This window comes from Dunckerocampus dactyliophorus, chromosome 4 (assembly GCF_027744805.1).
Source record: "Dunckerocampus dactyliophorus isolate RoL2022-P2 chromosome 4, RoL_Ddac_1.1, whole genome shotgun sequence".
Classification (NCBI taxonomy): domain Eukaryota; kingdom Metazoa; phylum Chordata; class Actinopteri; order Syngnathiformes; family Syngnathidae; genus Dunckerocampus; species Dunckerocampus dactyliophorus.
In genome coordinates this window covers 20,936,013-20,956,145 of record NC_072822.1, presented here as the reverse complement: position 1 = coordinate 20,956,145, position 20,133 = coordinate 20,936,013, and the positions used below count along the sequence as shown (strand labels likewise).

Here is a 20,133-nt window from a genome sequence, read left to right as displayed (position 1 = left end):
CTCAATCTTGCCTTGAAGTAAGTGTCTTGACAAATATGTATCAGGGGCCACTTCATCACTTTAAAAGTAAATTACGCCAACTTTGAAAAATACAAAATGGTATGTGATGGTCCTGTAGCTGGTGAATTGAGACTTATTGACTCATTAGACATTTAATTAGGTACACATGCCCAATCTAGTGAGGTCCTGTATTCAAGCTGTTTCAAATGCAGTGGCGCCTCGGTTAGCATACGCCCCAGTTAGTGTGTTTTTCAGTTAATGTTTTGTTCGGTTTGCCTTGGTTTGCCGACATTTTCCGGTTAGCATACAATATGGCGCACGTCTTGTCGTGTTATTAATACACCATTCTTCATGTACGTATTTTTCTCACAAAACGCTCGTTAGTAGCTTGCTGATACATAAACACAGGAGCAGCTGTCAGTCAGCTCCGTCTCCTTTCTATGATGTCATCAGCAGTTGACTCTGTAGTTCTTGCTCACGAACACGTCTCAAAAATGTTAACACAAAAAAGGTTTTTTTAGTTTTATATAGGGATTCTCCGATCAGGGTGTTATGCTGCCTATTCCGATCATCCATGAGTGAGATTGTCCGATAACGATCACATGGATTAACTGTACATTTTTAAAATTTATTTATGATGAGTGCTATTGGTCAGGGGCACCGTTAGCTTAAGATAACAAAATTAACAAAATAAAATAATACAAATAAATGTCTTTATTAAATAGAAATCTGTCCCGCTCAGCTTGAAAGAGAATAAATTCAGTGTCCAGGTTGCAGGGGACTCCAACTTTCATCACTATTGGCGCTGTCAGCTCTTTGTGTTTTATTTATGACTGGTAACATTTAAATTGTACACTACTTCATTTATCAAGCAGATCTCCACTCAAACAGTGTGGCCATCGTCTTTATGCTATTTTGTGCTCAGTTACAATAAAAAACTACTAAGAGTTGAAGCAAATATTTTTTGACCCTTTGGTGAGCTACTCAAAATCAGCTGGTGCGATAGGAGACCCCTGTCATGGTATCACCATCATAAGACTGGACACACTATGTGGTTATGTTCATTAAACAACCACACACAAATAATGTTTTGAGGACAAGGCATAACTAGTATAATGACAACAAGAGAGTAAAGTTGGTCAGTAACAATTGAAAAAGTTAGTACGTACCCCATGAATGAGATATCCGCTTGTAGGTTTGGTAAGGGAGTGATCAAACATGCTGGCATTGATTGGCGTATACTCAATACGAGACACGTCATTTTGTTGCCAACCCTGCGTGACACAGCATACATATAGAATTTGCTGCCACACGCCAATAGTTTTTTGTGATTGGCTTTGAAAGGCATTTATCGGCATACGCCAATCATGTTTTTTTTCTTCCAGAAATCAGACGATATTGATTGGTGGCCGATCGATCGCAGCATGCCTAGTTTCATATGCATTAAACAATTCTAAATGTGTAAAAATGATGAATGAAAGGGATAGATGAACATTTAAGTTTACTTTTGCCTTCATTTAAGACGCAATGATGTGTTGCCAAAGACACAATGTGGAAGCGAGATCAACACGGACACCAACTATTTTGTATTGAGTTATTTTTTTTAATTCAATAGTGTTTCTGTTTCTTTTTATAAAACTGCTGGCACTTGCAGAAATCAGAGGCTTGAGGTGGTGAACTGTCACGTTCCGTAGGACAGGAGTGAGCAGTTCCTGTCCTGCACTCTTATTTTGGTGTGCTGTACTTCCTGCTGGAGGGAAGCTGCAGCCTCTTCCTCCCCAGTGGTATGTTGCACAGCTGGCCACAATTGCAATTAGTGGGGTTTAAAAGCCGAGCGCCGTGTCAGGTACGGCACTGGTTCATTGTGTCTTTGCTCACTGCCTACGTGTACCTCGCCTGTGCTGTCACCTAAGATGGTTCCCTTACCTGCTGCTACAGCCCAAGTCTTCCTTTTATTTTTCACCAGCGCCGCCTGTCTCTGCATACTGGGGGTCAAGCACTCGACAGCTCCGAAGATCGTGACATTAAACACTATTGAATTTAGAAACAGCTCACGGCAAAACACAAAGGTGGTGTCCCTGTTGATCTCGCTGCTACATCATCTGGACCGTCTTCTGAAACGGATTACTTGGATTTACATTATTTCTTATGAGAAACATGGATTACATTCGTGTATTTTTCGGTTCAATTCTGAAACGGATAAATAATGCTAACCAAGGTTTTACCGTATTCTGCCTTCGCAAAGATAACACCCTCGTCTGAGCATTATTATCTTTATCAATGCAGAATTTTGGACAAATGCAGCACATGTCAATTCATTTTACAGGTGAACCTAGTGTACATACAGTATGTACTGATATGAAATACGTAGTATTACAAGGAAATGGTATCTTTGTTGTATTCAGATGAGAATAAACTTGTAATATTCCGATCAGAATTATGGTCTTTCACAGTGACATATTTGGTTCATTTCATTCCATTCACGTCTTGGTACATCAACACCATCATCAGTTGAAGTGGTTTAATGTGATTGTACAAACACTTGACTCTATTTCTGAGACAGGACATTGATATTACCTCACCTGGCCTCATTTGCTATCACAGACCTTACATGTCATGAGCACTGTATGCTGACACAGCATTCAGGATTTAGTCAGTGCACAGAAAAGTAATCCACACACTTTGTGTTTGTTCTTAAACTTGATTAGATGGTAATAGATGCATTCGATGAGGCCTTTTCAAATGGAAAATATGTTGTCTTGCTGTAAATGACATAATCATGATCATTTCAGTTGAATACTTTGAATGGGGACACATTTTACTCAATACATTCAATGGAAATCTATAAAAAAGTATTTTCAAGTCACCAGATTAAATTCAAGTCCCGAGTCATTGATGTCGAAGTCCAAAGTCTCTGATGATATTGTCGAGTCGAGTCCAAAGTAATCAAAATTGTGACCTGAATCTGACTCAAGTCCACACTATGATTACATAGTTTTTTTTTCTTTTCAGTGTGGTCCTAATAAATCTTTGCAAAAATGTGGCAATATGAGAATTTAAAGTGAAGCTTTTTAACCATTTTATCAATCAGCTGAATAGACTGGACCTCTGTGTCCATTCCAAGACTATTCAGTGTGTTTACAGTTCTTGAAATGAAATAATCCTCATCTGAAGTATTGCATCTGTGTTTCCCAGGCTCAGGTTGAGGCTAAAAAGGAACATGAAGGCGCTGTTCATCTGTTAGAGGTGAGCATCTGGACTGAGGGGCGGGGCTTTGCATGCGTAGCTTTCATATATTGCAATATTTAAGGTAGGACATACGCAACTGATCTTTTTCACATAGTACTTATATACTCAACTGCCAAATACAGTTGTATAAATGGTCACACATGTTTATTAGTTTGTGGGTTTTAGAAGTTTTTAATCAAGATTTGTCTGCATGAGTATAAACAATTGAGGGTGATTTTAATGGTGGCTTTCTATGAAAATGAGCATGAGTGATGATGTCTTTTCTACATCTCTTTTTACTGTATCGGTGTTGATGCTTAGAACCACTTGGACAGCATGCAGGTATTTCATTATTGCTTTTATATTGATGTACTTGATGTTGTGTATGGTATGTTTTTTTCAGGCAAGTTACATTAAGGAGCGTTGTATGGTTACATATGCACCATTTAGCATGTCTGAAAAGGAGTAGGAAGAAGCACAGGTTATGTCTATTACTGATAATTCATCAATGTTTCGTTTGCTTATATTTTGTTGCTTAAATTTTGCGGGGAAGGGAAGGGAAGATGTTGAAAAAAATACCAATAAGCAAATAGGCGTTTAAAAAAACAGGTTATGGCTTGTGCAGTATTAGGAAAAGGAAGGAATAAAATAAATTTTAAAAAAAGGGACAAAAATGCAAGTACAAATTTAATAAGGGTAGTAAAAGAGAACTAATTCATTAATAATAAATATAAAAATATTAAGTTAGAATAAGTGACAACATTAAGTAAATACAAATTAATCAAAAATAAAAATGTCAAGTACTTCCATTAATTCTTGGTTGGTCAGTCCAGAAAAAAATGATATCATGGCTTGGATATGTCTACATAAACAAATATGATGGAGATATATATTTTTAGTTTTGGTTTTCCAACATATCTAAAAGTCTGTCATAGCAATCGTTCCTTGTGCCTCACTGCCTGCCCACTCTGGCTTCCGCTTCCCTTCAAAGCATGCTCTCACACAGAGGCTGAAACATGACTGACAGGTTCAGCTAGACGTATCTCTGCCTGGATCACAGAGAAATATTCAGCCTCACTTGCTTAATAATCGATGAAAAGATTTTACAAATGAAATAAGCATTCAAAGTATGCATAGAGTTGGATGGCTGACAATTCAGACAATTTCGTACACCTGAGCTCCAAAAAGGGCCGCACGGTGACCTAGTGGTTATCATGTTGGCCACACAGTCAGGAGATCAGGAAGATCTCCGTTGGGTATCTCTGTGTGGAGTTTGCATGTTCTCCCCGTGCGTGCGTGGGTTTCCTCCCACATTCCAAAAACATGCATGTTAGGTTAATTGGTGACTCTAAATTGTCCATAGGTATGAATGTGAGTGTGAATGGTTGTTTGTCTATATGTGCCTTGTGATTGACTGGCAACCAGTCCAGGGTGTACCCCACCTCTCGTCCGAAGTCAGCTGGGATAGGCCCCAGCATACCCGCGACCCTAGTGAGGATAAGCGACACAGAAGATGGATGGATGGATGGATGGAGCTCCAACAAAAGATATGCAAAATTGTGCCTTACAAAATACAATAATAACAGAAATACAAAAATATCCAGTTTTCATTGACACTGTCAGATGGGCACTCTTTTAGCAATATCATCATTGTTGTAGTTTGTATGTTTGCAGTTAGATAATATAACCAACGCCTTCAACAAACCTTAATATTTCCAGCATATAGTTGAAAACCATAAAGAAGCATCATCCAGTAGCGTGCTGACTTGTATTTACATGCATGAACTTTCGTTCCAGTTCATTTATGTACTTGTGATGGATGATCATTGCACGTATGAGATGTCACCAAGCATCTGTTCTACAGTGTTCAATTGCCACACAGTTACCAAGCTGCATGTTGATGTGACGCATCGATTTGTGCATGAAACAGTTGGTGCACACGAGCATGGACCTACCGTGGTAGTGATACTGTATGGGAAACAAACATTCCAGCTCCAGACTGTTTTCATTTTCACATTGTGAAGTTGGCAAATCTTCAAGTGAGAAAATGAGGCTGTTGCACCTGGAATTTTAGTTACAGTATCTGCCTATTAGTTGTTTGGTTTAATGAATGTTCCTTATTTAGTCCAAGTATAGATGCTCGACACGAAGGTTGTTTTGTTTCTGTATTGATTTTAATCAAATTTGTGTATGTGTAGTCTAGGATCCTTTTATCCTGCACCTGTCTCCTAACTGTTCATCTTTTGTGTTTCCTTCTTTCCCATTTGTCACTTCCTCGCTACCTTTCTCCATCTCTCTTCTCTTATATACTCTTTGCCCTCACCGCCGCCAGGCCAAAGTGCGTGAGCTAGAGGAGAAATGTCGGAGTCAGAGCGAGCAGTTCAACCTCCTGTCCAAAGAACTGGAGAAGTTTCGTTTGCAGGCTGGGAAGTTTGACATCCTCAGCACTGAACCTCTGACAGTGTGTGAATCTCCAGGTTCTCCCAACAAATCTCTATCCCAGCTCCTCAATGGATTGGCAGCCCCCGTAGGAAAAGGTGGGGCTCAGTTGGTGATGGTTGTTAACAGTGTACATTTGTGTTAATGTATAACAAGTGTTATGTAGTACAAACGAATTCCATTCCTGCGACACGTTGTAAGTCGTAACTTACAATCGTCCCTCGCCACATTGCGGTGCGAATTTTGTGGCCTATTATTACAGTACAAAAAAATGTGCATATTTAAGTGTTTTCAAACATTAAAAAGGCAAAATGAACTGAAATACAAATATAAGGCTTTCAGAAGATGCATTCAAAAACGTGATGCTAGTAGTATGCTACACTGGTCACTTGGTGTCAGAAATGTTCCTGTTTTGTGTGGTAAGTCACACATGCATCAGATTTGATCGCTGGAACAACAGGCTTTTATTACAGGTTTGAATTATCTGTCAACGAGTGCGATAATAATAAGATTGTCAACCCAGGAAATCATAGGTTATCACTCAATATGAAAGCCTGACTCACGGTGTCATCTTAGATAGAAGGCTAAAAACATCATAGCGCAACTTAACACTCAAAAGGTAGCTAAGAAATATACAAGAGAAGGACCAATATGAGTTTAAAATTAAAAAAAAAACTATTTTAACTTCTTCCCATAATGCATTTCTTCCTAGCAGTTTATTGGCCAGTGACTGCAGTGACGCATGAGCTCCCTTGCTCATGAGCTCCCTCTGGTAGACACAGGCAGCTGAATGAATCATTGCAGCACCCCAAGAGCCATTGCCAATGGCTGCTCTGCTGGGAAGAAATGCGTTATGGGAAAAAGTTAAAATAGTCGTTCTTTTATTTTGGTACTTGTCTTGTATATTTCTTAGTAGTGGTGTAACGATTCATCCACTACATCAGTGTATCAATTTATATTTCAATGATCCAACTACATTAATCTGTGTTCCAATTCCAGACAACATATATCGATCTACCATCGTTTAAAAGGTAATCAATTGATTGCATCGATACAAGGAAATAAATCATTGGATTTAAGCACAGCAGGCTTTATATGGATGGGTGTTTTTTTTTTTAGCACGTTTAATGATAAAGATGTTAAACATTACTCGTGTAACAGTTTGATTTGGCGTAAGTTGATTATTCATGCCTGTTGAGTGGGGCACACGGATGACATCATGTAAAGGCGATGGAGCTGACACGTCCTCTCCATAATGACAGTCCTGTAAAGAGTGACTCTAGATGCCCACATCTCAGACTCTACACCCGATTCAGTCTGCCTGTGATGTCATCGTCATGCTTTATGCTGGATCTATACTGAGTGTTGGACCACATCGAGTCATAAAAGTGCTTCGAAAGTTAAGTCCAATTTGAAGCCTTTCAAACTACTTGCCAAGGTCCGTGGGCCAATCACAGCTTTTGTCTTGACTCAATGTTAAAGCAATGGGAACCAAAGGCAGTATTTCATGGTATGAAATTTGCTCTAACTTCTTTAATACTTGGGGCAGAGAAGTGAATGAGGTATCAAATTAAAGTTCGAGTCATGTTTTATCAGAAAGAATTAATCGATGCTTGATTTAATTCAATCTGTTAATTCATTCACTGTTAATTCAACCTGAATTGTTGTATTGGAATTTTCACCCAGACCTTGTCTGGAATTCCTGCGTGTTCATTCGATCACAAATATGGATTCAAGTCAATTAAGTTGGTCTCAAGAATAACAATTGTATTGAAAAATAGGCTTACAAAATATATGTGGAATGTGCAGGGGCAGACCTCCGTGAACTTTCTCCTAGCAATCAGACATCAAGTGCGTCTTTGCTCACGAGGAGAAAGACCCTCTCTCTCCATAGCTCTGATTCTTTTAAGCTCCTCGTCCAGACTGCCCATCCATTGATCTGACTCCTCATTGGCTCCTGAGCCAGTGGGGGGACCGAGTTGAGCCTCTTCATTGGCCACGGTGACGTCCCCCATTACAACAGCTCCATTTTTGGACAGTCTCACACCTGAAGCTTTCACAACAGCAGGATGTTCTTCGACAGATGCGTCGATGCATACGAGTCATATTTGTTATCACCTTGAAATGTAATTTTATCTAGAAATGGGGGTCTTTCCATTTGCTTCGCAGCTGTCACCCTATAGGTGTTATCTTTTATGACCGCAGGGGACTTTTTGCCATACCATGTGTTGATAAGTGGTGTGTCTTTACTTATTTGTCTGCAATGTACTTTCCACCTGCCATATAAACAATTCTTAAAATAACAACCTGGCCTGTATTTGACCTGTGCTTAACGCCTATGCCCTAATGAAAGCTGCAGGCTATTACCAAAATCATATCATATTTTATGGATTTATGCATTGGCCATTAACTGTTGTTTAGTTGTTTGTTTATATCCATAATCAATGTATACCTAATTCCCTTAGAAAAAAACACAGGAATCTAGTAAACTTCACCTGCACTGTCCAGTATCCAGGTATTTATTTCACAGTAAAACAGGCTGAATTTTTGAAAAAGTTACTGAATCGATTTGAAGTTACTGAATCGTTTTGGATCGTGTCGTTGGAAATGAAGCAATCAAATCATTATTACAACGAATCGTTACACACCTATTTTTTTTAGCTACCTCTTGAATGTTAAGTTGCTGTGTGATGATTTTAGCCTTCTATCTAAGATGATACCATGAGACAGATTATTATATTGAGTAATGACCTCCTGCGATTTCTGATGGTTTGATAAGCTCGTGAGTTTTCTCACAGCTCATGATTGGCTTGTGTCAAATAAAGAGATGCCTGGTCTTCACAGACTCATGCACGCCACAATATGTGCGGCTTATACTGTATATGTACAAATCTGTTTTTCTCTCTAAATTTAGTGGGTGCGACTTAAACACCGGTGCATCTTATACAATGTAAAATTACAGTATATTGTTTAATACAAGTGTAAAGGTGACTATAGGGGTGTTACTTCATGTCAAGAGGGCTCCAATAATGCACTCAATGCATTATTCAATGCATCCAATAAAGAAGGGAAAAAAGTTAATGAAAAAGAACAAAAGCAACATGGTCCTTCCTCAGTGGAGCTACACAATGCTATGAATTACTTCGTCGCAAGCTTGTAACTAGTTCAAGAGTGAGCCTCATACTTAAGAACCAAACCAATTAGGGGCAGGGGAGGGACTACATTTTTAAGAAATTTATTGTCACGCATTGTATCCATGAAATGTTGTAAACCAAGAACTATTTTGTATAGTGTTTTTTTGTATGAAAGTCAGTTCGTTAATATTTAAATATGCCCGACAGAAAACATTAAAGTGTAGATTAGATTCCTGATCTGTGGTAAATACTGACATTTTTGGGCTTGAAAATGTACTCTCTACTGTTGTATATACTTAATTACTTAAAGGAAAACTGCACTTTTTTGGAATTTTGGCCATCATCCACAATCCCTATGTGAGACATGAACACACGTCTGTCTCTTTTTGTTGCATTGTAAAGACATAAAAACAGATAAAACAGATCTCTCAGTACTGTGCGTATGGGACCCACTTATTTCACCTATTAAGTCTTTTGAAGAAGCGCAAACAATGCTGCATTTACATATAATGTGACGTGCAAATAACTAAGCTACAGTGACATTGTTATTATTATTATTATTCGCATTGTTACGACAATCAAATTAGGTGACTGGCGCATTGACACATAGCCATAACACACCGGCTAGGTAGCAACTAGCAACTAGCTTCACCACAGACTCAGACCACTCCGAATAAGTAAGGCTACATATTTGAGCTGACACCACTGCTGCTGTGTTTTTATTTCTGAGTTTGGATACGTTAATGCTAGGTGTAGGTGTTCGTTTCGGTATTGCTATGTGAAATCAATGCGCCGAGTACTTTGAAGTTCCGTTAATGCTTGTAATGGCCAAAATATGGGAAAATACTGTAAGTATTATATGTTATCGTGAATGTACTACATGGTCACAGCATGTACATAAAACCATAAAACCTTGTTGGGAGGTTTTTGGAGGTGTTTTAATAGCAGTCTTTGTAGGCGGCATGGGTGTATCACATTACGTGCAGTAATGACCTGTCTTTTTTAATCTGTTTTTATATCTTTAGAATGCATAGAAAAGAGAAAGACATACATGTTCATGTGATTGTGGATGATGGGCAAAGTTCCTTTAAGAGACGCTCTAGCAATTGCAGTAAAGGGAATAACTGAGGCTATGGTGATTGTGTGTATTGTTTAAATAATGCATGTGCTTGTAAAATTCTATTCTAATTAAATGATCTTCGGAAGAATACTGTGAAGGCTAGGAAGTAGCATATTCTTACTATATTGTTTACTGTGGTGTTTGGGCATTACATTACTAGTAATTCACCTACACGTGGTTTGTCTGTTCATACTGTATGTAAGGGGTGTCTAAACTTATTTCACCGAAGGCCGCATACTGAAAAATCAATGGATGCAGGGAGCCGCTTTGATATTTTTACATATATTTGGTGAATTATGTAAACATACTAAAAAAAAAAAAAAAAAAAGCTTTGTGTTATTAGTTATTAGTGTCAACATTTCAGGTTTTTGTCTTATGCTGTATTATTCCCATGTTTGCTGTCTTTTATTTTGATATTATTTCTACAATATGCTGCAGGCCAATAAAAACTAAATGAAAAAATGGTCCCAGATCGCACTTTGGACACCCCTGCTGTGTGTGATCTAATCATAGTTTGCATTGCAGTTCGCTAGATTGGGTGGTATGTTTTTTATTCAGATCTGCTGTGTATGATAAGAGTTATGATGGCATGATTTGTTTGATCCGCAGGCAATGAGGCTCCAACAAGCAGATCTTTGATATCAGAGTTCATTCGGCCGCTCCAGATCAGTGGAGACAAACCGGAGCTCCTCTCTGTCAAGCCAACATTCCTCACTCACAGCCGAGGCAGCAGCCCAGCGAGAGCGCTCCTCTCTGAGGTCTGTGATGGAGTATAGCGCTCCATCCATGACACACGATACCTTTAGATGGCATACCGCAACATGATCTGTAATCAATTAATCCTATTAAATATTTTGATCATATACTTTAACTGAGTTCATCCATTTTTAAGTACTATATTGTCAGAATTAAATTCATACATGCACAGATTGATTCGCTATATTTTGAAAAAAGGCAGATATAGACATATACAGTATACTGTATCATATAGCTCATATATTGTTGGTAATAGCACTTACAATGTTCTGTTTCTGAATATCCAGTTGATTAAAGTTATGATTTCAACTGATATGCCGCTTTCTAATATCCATGATTCAGCATATGCGCTTCTTCACATGAAGTGACTCTGCAAATAAAGACTGAATTAATGATCCTGTTAAAAATGCTGTGCATTCTTTCTCTGCTCCAGATGGACAAAGAGCTCGGTTCCACCACCAGAGCTAAACCAAGGTTTACCGGAAAAGTTCGCCTGTGTATAGCTCGCTACAGGTATGCATAATCAACTGTATCTGCAATGATCACAGAAAATGAATACCACAAATGACATTAACAGTCAGCAACCAGACCCCTGAACCTAAACTTAGCAAAACAGATTATACCTAGAATGTCATCATTCCTTCCGACGGAGCGCTTTGTGTGTCCTAATATGCAAGGTTTGCTCACCATCAATTTATTTTCATAATAAATTGTCAATGTAACATTTACAGTAACTTGCTGATTTTTATTTGTGTTTTTTGTGCTGTAGTTACAATCCTTATGATGGGCCGAATGAGCATCCTGAAGCAGAGCTCCCCCTGGTGGCAGGAAAGTACCTCTACATTTACGGAACCATGGATGAGGATGGATTTTATGAAGGTCTGGTGCCTCATATACTGTATTTTATTCTCCTCTTCTTAAATGCTTGGTATATTGCCAACCATTTTTTCCCATTTTGTATTTCAGGAGAGCTGCTAGACGGCCAGCGGGGGCTCGTCCCTTCTAATTTTGTGGATTTTATACAAGAAGAGGAGAAGGCCTCTGTCCAACACAGGGATTCAGTAGCTAAAGAACCTGGCAACCTCAACCACAGTAGCCTGGGAACTCAGAGACTGGGGGTAGGCAGGGGGATCGGGACATGTTTAGGCAGCCTGCTGCCTGACAGTAAACAAAGCTGTCTGAGCAGCAGCAGCTTGGGCATGGACCTCCTGGGCTCCTCCAGCAACGGGACAGGAACCTTAGATGTCAATATCGACGAGGTCGGTGAAGACATTGTGCCTTATCCTCGCCGCATCAACCTGATTAAACAACTGGCCAAGAGCATCATCATTGGCTGGGATCCCCCTGTGGTTCCACCAGGCTGGGGCTCCATCAGTGGCTACAATGTCTTGGTGGATAAGGAGGTACGAATGAGCGTCCCCTACGGGGGCAGGACTAAGTCCCTCATTGAGAAACTCAATTTGGCCACCAACACTTACCGCATCTCAGTGCAGAGTGTCACTGAGCGGGGATTGTCAGATGAGCTCCGGTGTACAATGCTGGTGGGCAAAGACGTGGTGGTGGCTCCTTACTACCTACGGGTGGACAACATCACGCAGGGCTCTGCTGAGCTCTCTTGGATGCCCAGCAACAGCAACTACAGTCACACCCTCTTTCTCAACGGCGCTGAGTACGACATGATCAAGGCTGGGGGCTACAAATATAAATTCTTCAACCTGAAGGCCATGACAGTTTACAAAGTGAAAGTTGTGGCACAGACGCATCAGGTGCCTTGGCAGCTTCTGACCGAGCAGAGGGAGAAAAGGGAAATCTCTGTGGAGTTCTGCACTCAACCCGCAGGTCAGCCTGTACAACAGAGAGTGAACATACCATAGTAATTCTTAACTAATCACTAACACAGCGTTATTTGGAGTGAATTGTTTACATTGTACTGTCCTTTAGGGACTTACAGTTATGTGTTTTAGGGTCTCCTCCTGTAATCTACCTGTGTTCATTTCCGGAGAAGCAAAATCAAAATAAATCAAAGTGCTCAAAGTACTTCAACATTAGGTTGTGCACCAACAAATATGCACATTAGCAATGTAATCAAATTTACCTTTATGCCTTTCCACATAGTATCAGCATTTGAGACCAAATAGGTGAAAGAAAAACAGTAAAAATACAAAATAGTAGTCTATCTGTGTCAGAATGGGAGTTAGCACACACACCATTGTGCGTTCAAGGACTGTTTAACAAAGTGGGACAGGTCGCCACATAACATATACATGCAAAAACTACAGGATTTGTAAGTGTATATTAATTTTTTAATAAAATAATGGACAATATCTCCAAAATTGATATGCATTTACATAAAATCCAATGTAGTCATTTAAAAATGTATTTTTTTCAGTGTTTTTTTTGTTATTGCACCTGAAAGCTTCCTGCGACCCGGTACCGGTCCGTGGGTGGGGCCGAACCACGTGGTGCGCGGCCCGGTGGTTGGGGACCCCTGGTTTATACAATACAAGCACACAATCAGAAGTGAGATGTATTTACTTCAAGGGAATAACATTTCATTTCTAAGGATAGGTTAGCAGGTTTTAAAATTATTTACAATCACCATGTTGTACAGAAGTGTCAAAATGAAGAGAAAAGAGGGTCACCAGGGGACAAATAAGGAAGGCATTGTATGAAAAGTCACACCAAGCTTTTTTCTGTTGGCATCTGATAAGAGAACCTGCTTGAGTTCATTAAGTGAACCGTGCATTGAACATTTTAATTAGAGGCATTGAAAATAGTCTCAGTATCAGGTGAGTGACTGTCATTAAAAAGGACAGTGTCTAAGTGAAATGAGTTAGACTTTCAAACTCAGCACACGTTCCTCAAACAAGTAACTGGATTCATTTTTAGCACTGGTGCGTTCTACAAAAAAAGGAAGATTTGTCAATGTAGCCTCCGGTTCCCTGCCATAAATTCACTGCCTATTATTTAGCTGCACTAAATAATTTATTTAACACACATTTCTGTTCTCAGAGCAGCGATTTGTGGTCCCTGACAAGAATAGTTTAAACATCAGAAGCACAAATAGAATCTTAGAACAGCTATAGCCGCCAGTCCAGTGTTTTGTCTGGTGTAGCTTCATATAGACACGCACTGCTAAGTGCATCTAATCTCTGTGTGCTGCATATGTGGAGACGCTCCTTGCAGCACTGACAATACCAAACCAACAACACTCTGTGAATCACCACCTTATCGTGCCCTAGTGATCCTAGGAGCTATGCTGTCTGGGGCTATATACCCCTGGTAGGGTCTCCCAAGGCAAACAGGTCCTAGGTGATGGGCCAGCCCAAGAGTGATTCAGAAGACCTTATGAATAAAACGCAAGAGGAGGGGCCGCACCTCGCCCAGACATGGGATACTCTTGGAGCCAGGCCTGGGGGAGGGGCTGGTGGGGCCGGGCCGGGCCCAAAAATGCCACACGGAATCCCCCCTCATCGGGCTGTGACCCTCAGCGTTTACTAGGGCAGTTTGAGCGTGATGCTTCTGGGATGAGACTCAGCACCTCCAAATCCGAGTCCAAGGGTGGATTGCTTTCTCCGGGTTGGGAATGAGGTCCTGTCCCAGGTGGAGGAGTTCAAGTATCTCAGGGTCTTGTTCACGAGTGAGGGATGGTTGGAACGTGAGGTCGATAGGCCAATCGGTGCAGCGTCTGCAGTAATGCCGTCGCTGCACTGGACCGTCGTGGTGAAGAGAGAGCTGAGCCGCACGGAAAAGCTCTCGATTTACGATCTACAGTATGTTCCCACCCTCACTTATGGTCATGAGCTTTGGGTCGTAACCAAAAGAACAAGATCGGGGATACAAGCGGCTGAGTTTCCTCCGTAGGGTGGCTGGACTCACCCTAAGAGATAGGGTCAGGAGCTGTCATCCGGGAGGGGCTCACAGTACAGTCGCTGCTCCTTCACATCGAGAGGAGCCTGTTGACGTGGCTCGGGCATTTAGTCCAGATGCCTCTTGCACGCCTCCCTGGTGAGGTGTCCCATGCATGGAAGGCCCCGGGGTAACACCAAGGACACACTGGAGGGATTATGTCTCACTGCTGGCCTGGGGACGCCTTGGTGTCATCCCGGTGGAGCTGGAGGAGGTGGAGGACTGGCATGGACATCACAGATACAGGGCACTTCCCCCTTCATGCAGATTCACCGCTGATGTTTTCCACCCTTAAGCAATCACTTTCCAGGGAATCCCACAAACAAGGTTTACCACGTCATTGAAATGTTTATGGTCTGTGGAATTTGTCCCCATGAGTTCTACTCGACACACAGTAATCAAATCAATTAATTTTTATCAAGTCAGAAAATTGCAAAAAGATTATTGTTTCATGACTTAAAAAAAATCGAATATGTTGTGTTCAAAGAATATTCATTCTTCTGTATTTGCTCTCCAGGACCCCCCCACCCTCCACAGGAGGTTCAGGTCCAGTGTGGTCAGACGCCCGGGGTTCTGCAGGTCAGATGGAAGCCCCCGCCTCTGACGTCTGCGGGAACCTCCAATGGTGCCAATGTAATAGGCTATGCTGTATGCACAAAGGGACAAAAGGTACCAAATGTTTTTATTGTTGTATGTCAAGGCTGAATTCTTCAGTCATGCTCAGTAATTCTCTGGAGGAATAAACTACTGATGATATCCAGCCAGGAAAGGCTAGAATGCATAGCATCAAAAGCTGGGTACACATGTAGAGATAAGATGGCCGATTTTGAGCCTAATTCTCCCTATTGACCAGCATCAGCTAAGGCCCAATTATCTAAGAAAACGGAAGGTCTGGACCCTGTCCACACACTCGACGATGATATTGAGTGAGGGGGTGGGGTTTTCAGAGCCAGGTTGTTCTTTGACCACCAGGCTGCAAAACTCTGTTGAAATGTTACAAATCTTTACGTGTGTATCCCGCTTAAAATGTTTTATACATATATATATATATACACTGTATATGTATAGACAATTTCCTTTCGCTTTTGAGGAGGGCTGTCAAAAATAGCGCTTTAACGGTGGTAACTCATTTATTTCATTAACCACGTTCAATTTTGTAACATAATTAAATGCATCACAGCAAGCCACACCTTTGTTATGACAGAAGACAGAGCCACACTGAAGTGTCCATTGTGACGCTCTTCTATCACTTTATTCTGATCTGAACACATCAACAGCAGTGCAATTCCAACATCATATATGTATCGCCAACTCACAAACAGGTCTCTAGTCCATGAAGCCTCGGAACGACACTTCCTTATTGTCACTAGATGACCGGGAGGTGAATTTACAGACACGCCGAACATCACAACAACATCTTTATTATGCGTGTATGTATGATGTAAATAAACAGAAAGACAAAGAAAAACAATAAGTGGATATTCTTATCACTCACTAATGTAAGTCTGACTGCGGAGGTACAATTTGCTGTATTTAGCACGCTCGGAAATCCCAGAAAATACATGTATACTCAAGACATGTAAATTCAACTTAAATTACATGGTAATTTACAACCTCACATTGCTCATAACGACACGGTTGAAGTGTGATTCAAATGTTCTGCTCCTATTAAAGAAACTAGTGTGAGGTAAATAGAGATTTGTAACCTCAGTGAGTTTTTATTCTGGTTAAATAAAGGTTAATAATAATAATTTAAAAAATGTATTTTCACACATGGTATCTTTTAGCTTGATTTAAATTTTCAATTCATTTGGAGCTGTTGATACATACATTTGATGTCCTGTCATTTCATCTTTCTGTTCATAAAATACAGTAAAAATGGGCATATTTCACACGTAGTTGTAAAAGGTGTTAACAGTCGTCCCTCGTTTATCGTGGTCAATTGGTTCCAGACCCGATCGAGAAAAGTGAATTTCCGCAAAGTAGGATTCCTTATTTATAAATGAAATATATTCATAGTTGAAGCATAGAATCCTTTATAAGACCATCTAAGATTCTCGTGGATCCAGGTATGTCTCTGGTTTTATATGTTACATTTCCTTTTTGTTTTCATTCATCATGACAGTCTTTGCAATCTTAGCGGTATATTTATGGTGTTGATTGAATAATTCAAAATCCAACAATGTTTTACATTTGCTTATAGTATAAACTGTGATTGAGGTTTCTCACTCAAGTGTGTGCAACGCCACCGACAGCGTTAGCAAACACCAAGAATGGTGGCTTCTCAGCGTGTTTTGGTTGTTTCCTGAACTCTTTTTTGTCCTTATAATGGACTATCATGGTAATAGCGTTTTCCAAATTACATATTTAAACAGTATCAGTAAATCAGTATCACGGCGTACAAGCTGCAGGGTTCAAAGTTTGAGAAAAAAGTAGCAACTTATACACCAGAATTCGCACTAAATGGAAATCAGGTAACATGGCATTAATTGTGCAACTGTTACTTCTAACTGCATTTGGAGTGCATCAACCGGGAAAAGCAACAGATCTGCTCCTTGCCTCAGATCAACTCTCCTTTACACTTTCTATGTTCCTGTTCGAGCTGCTCACTTGCTAACGCCAAGCCGAGCTGAGCACTCGAAGAACCCGGGCACTCGCGAACCTAAACTCACTCGCCAACACCGGCATGAGGGTGCCGACAAGTGAACCATGAACCTCACGTGGGCTCACGGGTTTAGTGAGTTGGGTAGCTGGACTTGTTGCGCTTTGCGAGTTTCTCGGGTGACATAGACATCACATTGCGCGCTGAATCATATGTTGACGATGTGGCAAGAGAGAAAGAGGAAGATGCCTAATCATGTTCTGCATACCAACCGGTTTACAGTCCAAACAAGATCTAACGGGAAAGGTAAGGCTGAAAAAATATTTTATTGTATTTGATTGATTGTATTGATTGTGATTGTATTTGGGCATTATAACATCATTTTATGAACAGAATTTGCTGACTTGGTGGCATAATGCTGTGACATAATACCGTGGATTCCCACGGTGAAACCAGTCTTCCACCTCAAAAGCCTTCCGAAAAAAACTCCAAAAACGCCAACAAAACTCCATTTACATATTAGTGACGTGCATATTAACCAAGCTACAGCGACATTGTTATTATTATTACACCAATCGAACTACGTTACGGGCATATTGACACCTTGCCGCACCACACTGGCTAGCTACTAGCCGGCTAAAGACTAGCTTCACCACACACTTGCCTGCAGTGCGTCAGCGCCACGCTCTCAACGCCTCAGGCCACTACCAAAAGGTTAAGCTACATATTGGAGCTGCCGTTACTTTGTTTTGAGTTTGGAAAAGTTAATGCTAGATGTAGGCGTTTTTTTATGTGGCAGATCTGCCCCTTAAAGGGATAGTTCGGATTTTTTACATGAAGTTGTATGACATATCCATCAACATTGTAGTCGAATAACAGCGACTTTCCCCCCACTTGGTCTCCTAAATCCAGTTCTAGTCAGATTTCCGTGATGAAGAACGTAGTTCCACTTAGTTGCTGGGGATAATTAAGTCAAGACTTTGGCTTCTCAAAACAATATGCGTTCAAAAGATTAATGCATTTGCATCACAAAAATCAGACTTCACAAAACGCTTAGCGTTATATATTTGTCTCCCTCCTTATTCCTGCGCACTGTCCCCTGTGCGTTCATGTGTATGTCACAAAGACGCTTGCATCTACTTCCGTGACGGAGCACCACAGCCATCTTGTTTACGTATGTGTTCCACAGCGGAAGAAGATGTGAGTGTCTTTGTCGCATTCACATGAACAAACAGGCGACAGGGATAGAACGGGAGACAGATATAACGCCAAGCGTGTATTAATCTTTTGAACGCATATTGTTTTGAAAAGCCAAACTCTTGACTTAATTGTCCCCAGCAACTAAGTGTAACTATGTTCTTCATCACGGAAATCTGACCACAACTAGACTTAGGAGACCAAGTGGGGGGTAAGTCGCTGTTATTGGACTACATACAACTTCATGTAAAAAATCCGAACTATCCCTTTAAGGGGCAGATGAGCTACATAAAAAATATATCGCCGCAACGGGCCAACCATCTCAATAAGGTGTTTGCTTAGTGTGTATATACGTCTATGGGAGTCTCCGTGTGAGGATTTTTTTGCGTATGCACGGTGTGACACCTGACTCAAGTGAATCGAGTACTTGATTCACTTCACTGAGAGGAGAAGAGGAGGTTATTATTCCAGACTAGCCAGGGACAATATTTTAAGAAGGTATAAAGAGGTGTCCTTCATGTGTTCTATGTACAGTGTGAGTGACTTAGGAGTGACATTAAAACTCGACTTACATCACAGTCTAAGAACAGAATTTGTTCGTAACCTGAGGACCACTTGTGTATGAAATATGTACTTGTGTGAGATCAATCAACTGAGAAATTGACTCTGGTTGTTTTGTGCAGATAGCAGAGGTCTTGTACCCCACAGCAGACTATGTGACGGTGGAGTTAAACAGGATCCAATGCCTGGAAGCCAGGGAGGTCATTGTAAGGACGTTATCAACACAAGGAGAGTCCCAGGACTCACCTGTGGCGGTCATCCCGCATAATCTATTGGGCTCGCCTCGCCTCTCTCACCGAACCACGGGGTCTCCTAACACTTTGTCCCACGCCCCGACCCATCCAGTTCTCTCTCAAACTCACCCTCCTTACCCATCCACATATCCCCCAAATCACCCGCAGCCACAGGTGCAGCCTATTCCTCGAGCTCAACCCCATACTCTGCCCCACGCACAGCCACACTCACAGCCCGTCTGTCACCAACCTCCTCACCCGCAGTCTCAGTTCCAGCGCCAGCCTGTGCCCAAGTCCAAATCGCTCCTAAGTGCCAGAGAGACAGATACCAAAGAGCACGAGGCCAGCATGCGGCCAGGCGCGCCCTGGGAACGCTCCCCATCCCCTTTGCCTCTGATGCGCGGCCCCAATCTGGAGCCCCCGCCCTTCCAACAACGGCGATCGCCCTCTCCACAGAGGATCCTGCCGCAGCCTCAGGGAGTCCCCATTCCCAATACCATCGCTAAGGCCATGGCCAGGGAAGCTGCACAGAGAGTGTTTGCTGAAAGCAACAGGGTATGAGAAGAAAGTATCATCTGCAAAACAATTATCAGTTGAATGGTTGAACTACTGGCAAGAAGAGAAACCAAATTGGGAAATGTTAAGACTAAATCACATTACTTTTTAGGATCCACTTGCATTCTGAAAAAAGATTTCTCTCTCAGGTGGAGAAGAGGAACATCTTCAGCGAGCGAGGAAACACACTGCATCCACTTAACTCTGATGAGGAGGAAGATGGTTATGATTCTCCTCATGCAAGAAGAAGAGGGGCTTCTGTGGATGAATTCCTTAGAGGCTCTGAACTGGGAAGACAGGTATTATCACTTAGGGTACACTCACTTTGCTTGACAGCTAAAGTGCAGATTGTCTGATGAGTGTAAATGTACCATGTACACACTTGGTACAGTCATGTAT

General features: G+C 41.2%; 1 protein-coding gene across 28 annotated transcripts in view; it reads left to right on the top strand.

Annotated features, from left to right (window-relative positions):
- Positions 1-20,133, top strand: part of rimbp2b (RIMS binding protein 2b) — a 140,569-nt gene that overhangs the window by 91,373 nt on the left and 29,063 nt on the right. For 23 of the 28 annotated variants that reach the window (XR_008569921.1, XM_054772085.1, XM_054772076.1 and 20 more), the window contains 10 exons: positions 3,196-3,246; positions 3,550-3,570; positions 5,561-5,765; positions 10,531-10,679; positions 11,111-11,190; positions 11,447-11,556; positions 11,644-12,516; positions 15,104-15,255; positions 19,069-19,734; positions 19,884-20,033. Coding sequence is in view for 27 of the 28 variants with exons in the window: in XM_054772085.1 (XP_054628060.1) it covers positions 3,196-3,246; positions 3,550-3,570; positions 5,561-5,765; positions 10,531-10,679; positions 11,111-11,190; positions 11,447-11,556; positions 11,644-12,516; positions 15,104-15,255; positions 19,069-19,734; positions 19,884-20,033 (2,457 nt within the window). In the remaining variant the exon portion in view is untranslated. The remainder of the gene's footprint in view (positions 1-3,195; positions 3,247-3,549; positions 3,571-5,560; positions 5,766-10,530; positions 10,680-11,110; positions 11,191-11,446; positions 11,557-11,643; positions 12,517-15,103; positions 15,256-19,068; positions 19,735-19,883; positions 20,034-20,133) is intronic. The other 5 variants (XM_054772078.1, XM_054772071.1, XM_054772096.1 and 2 more) reach the window with 2 other exon arrangements.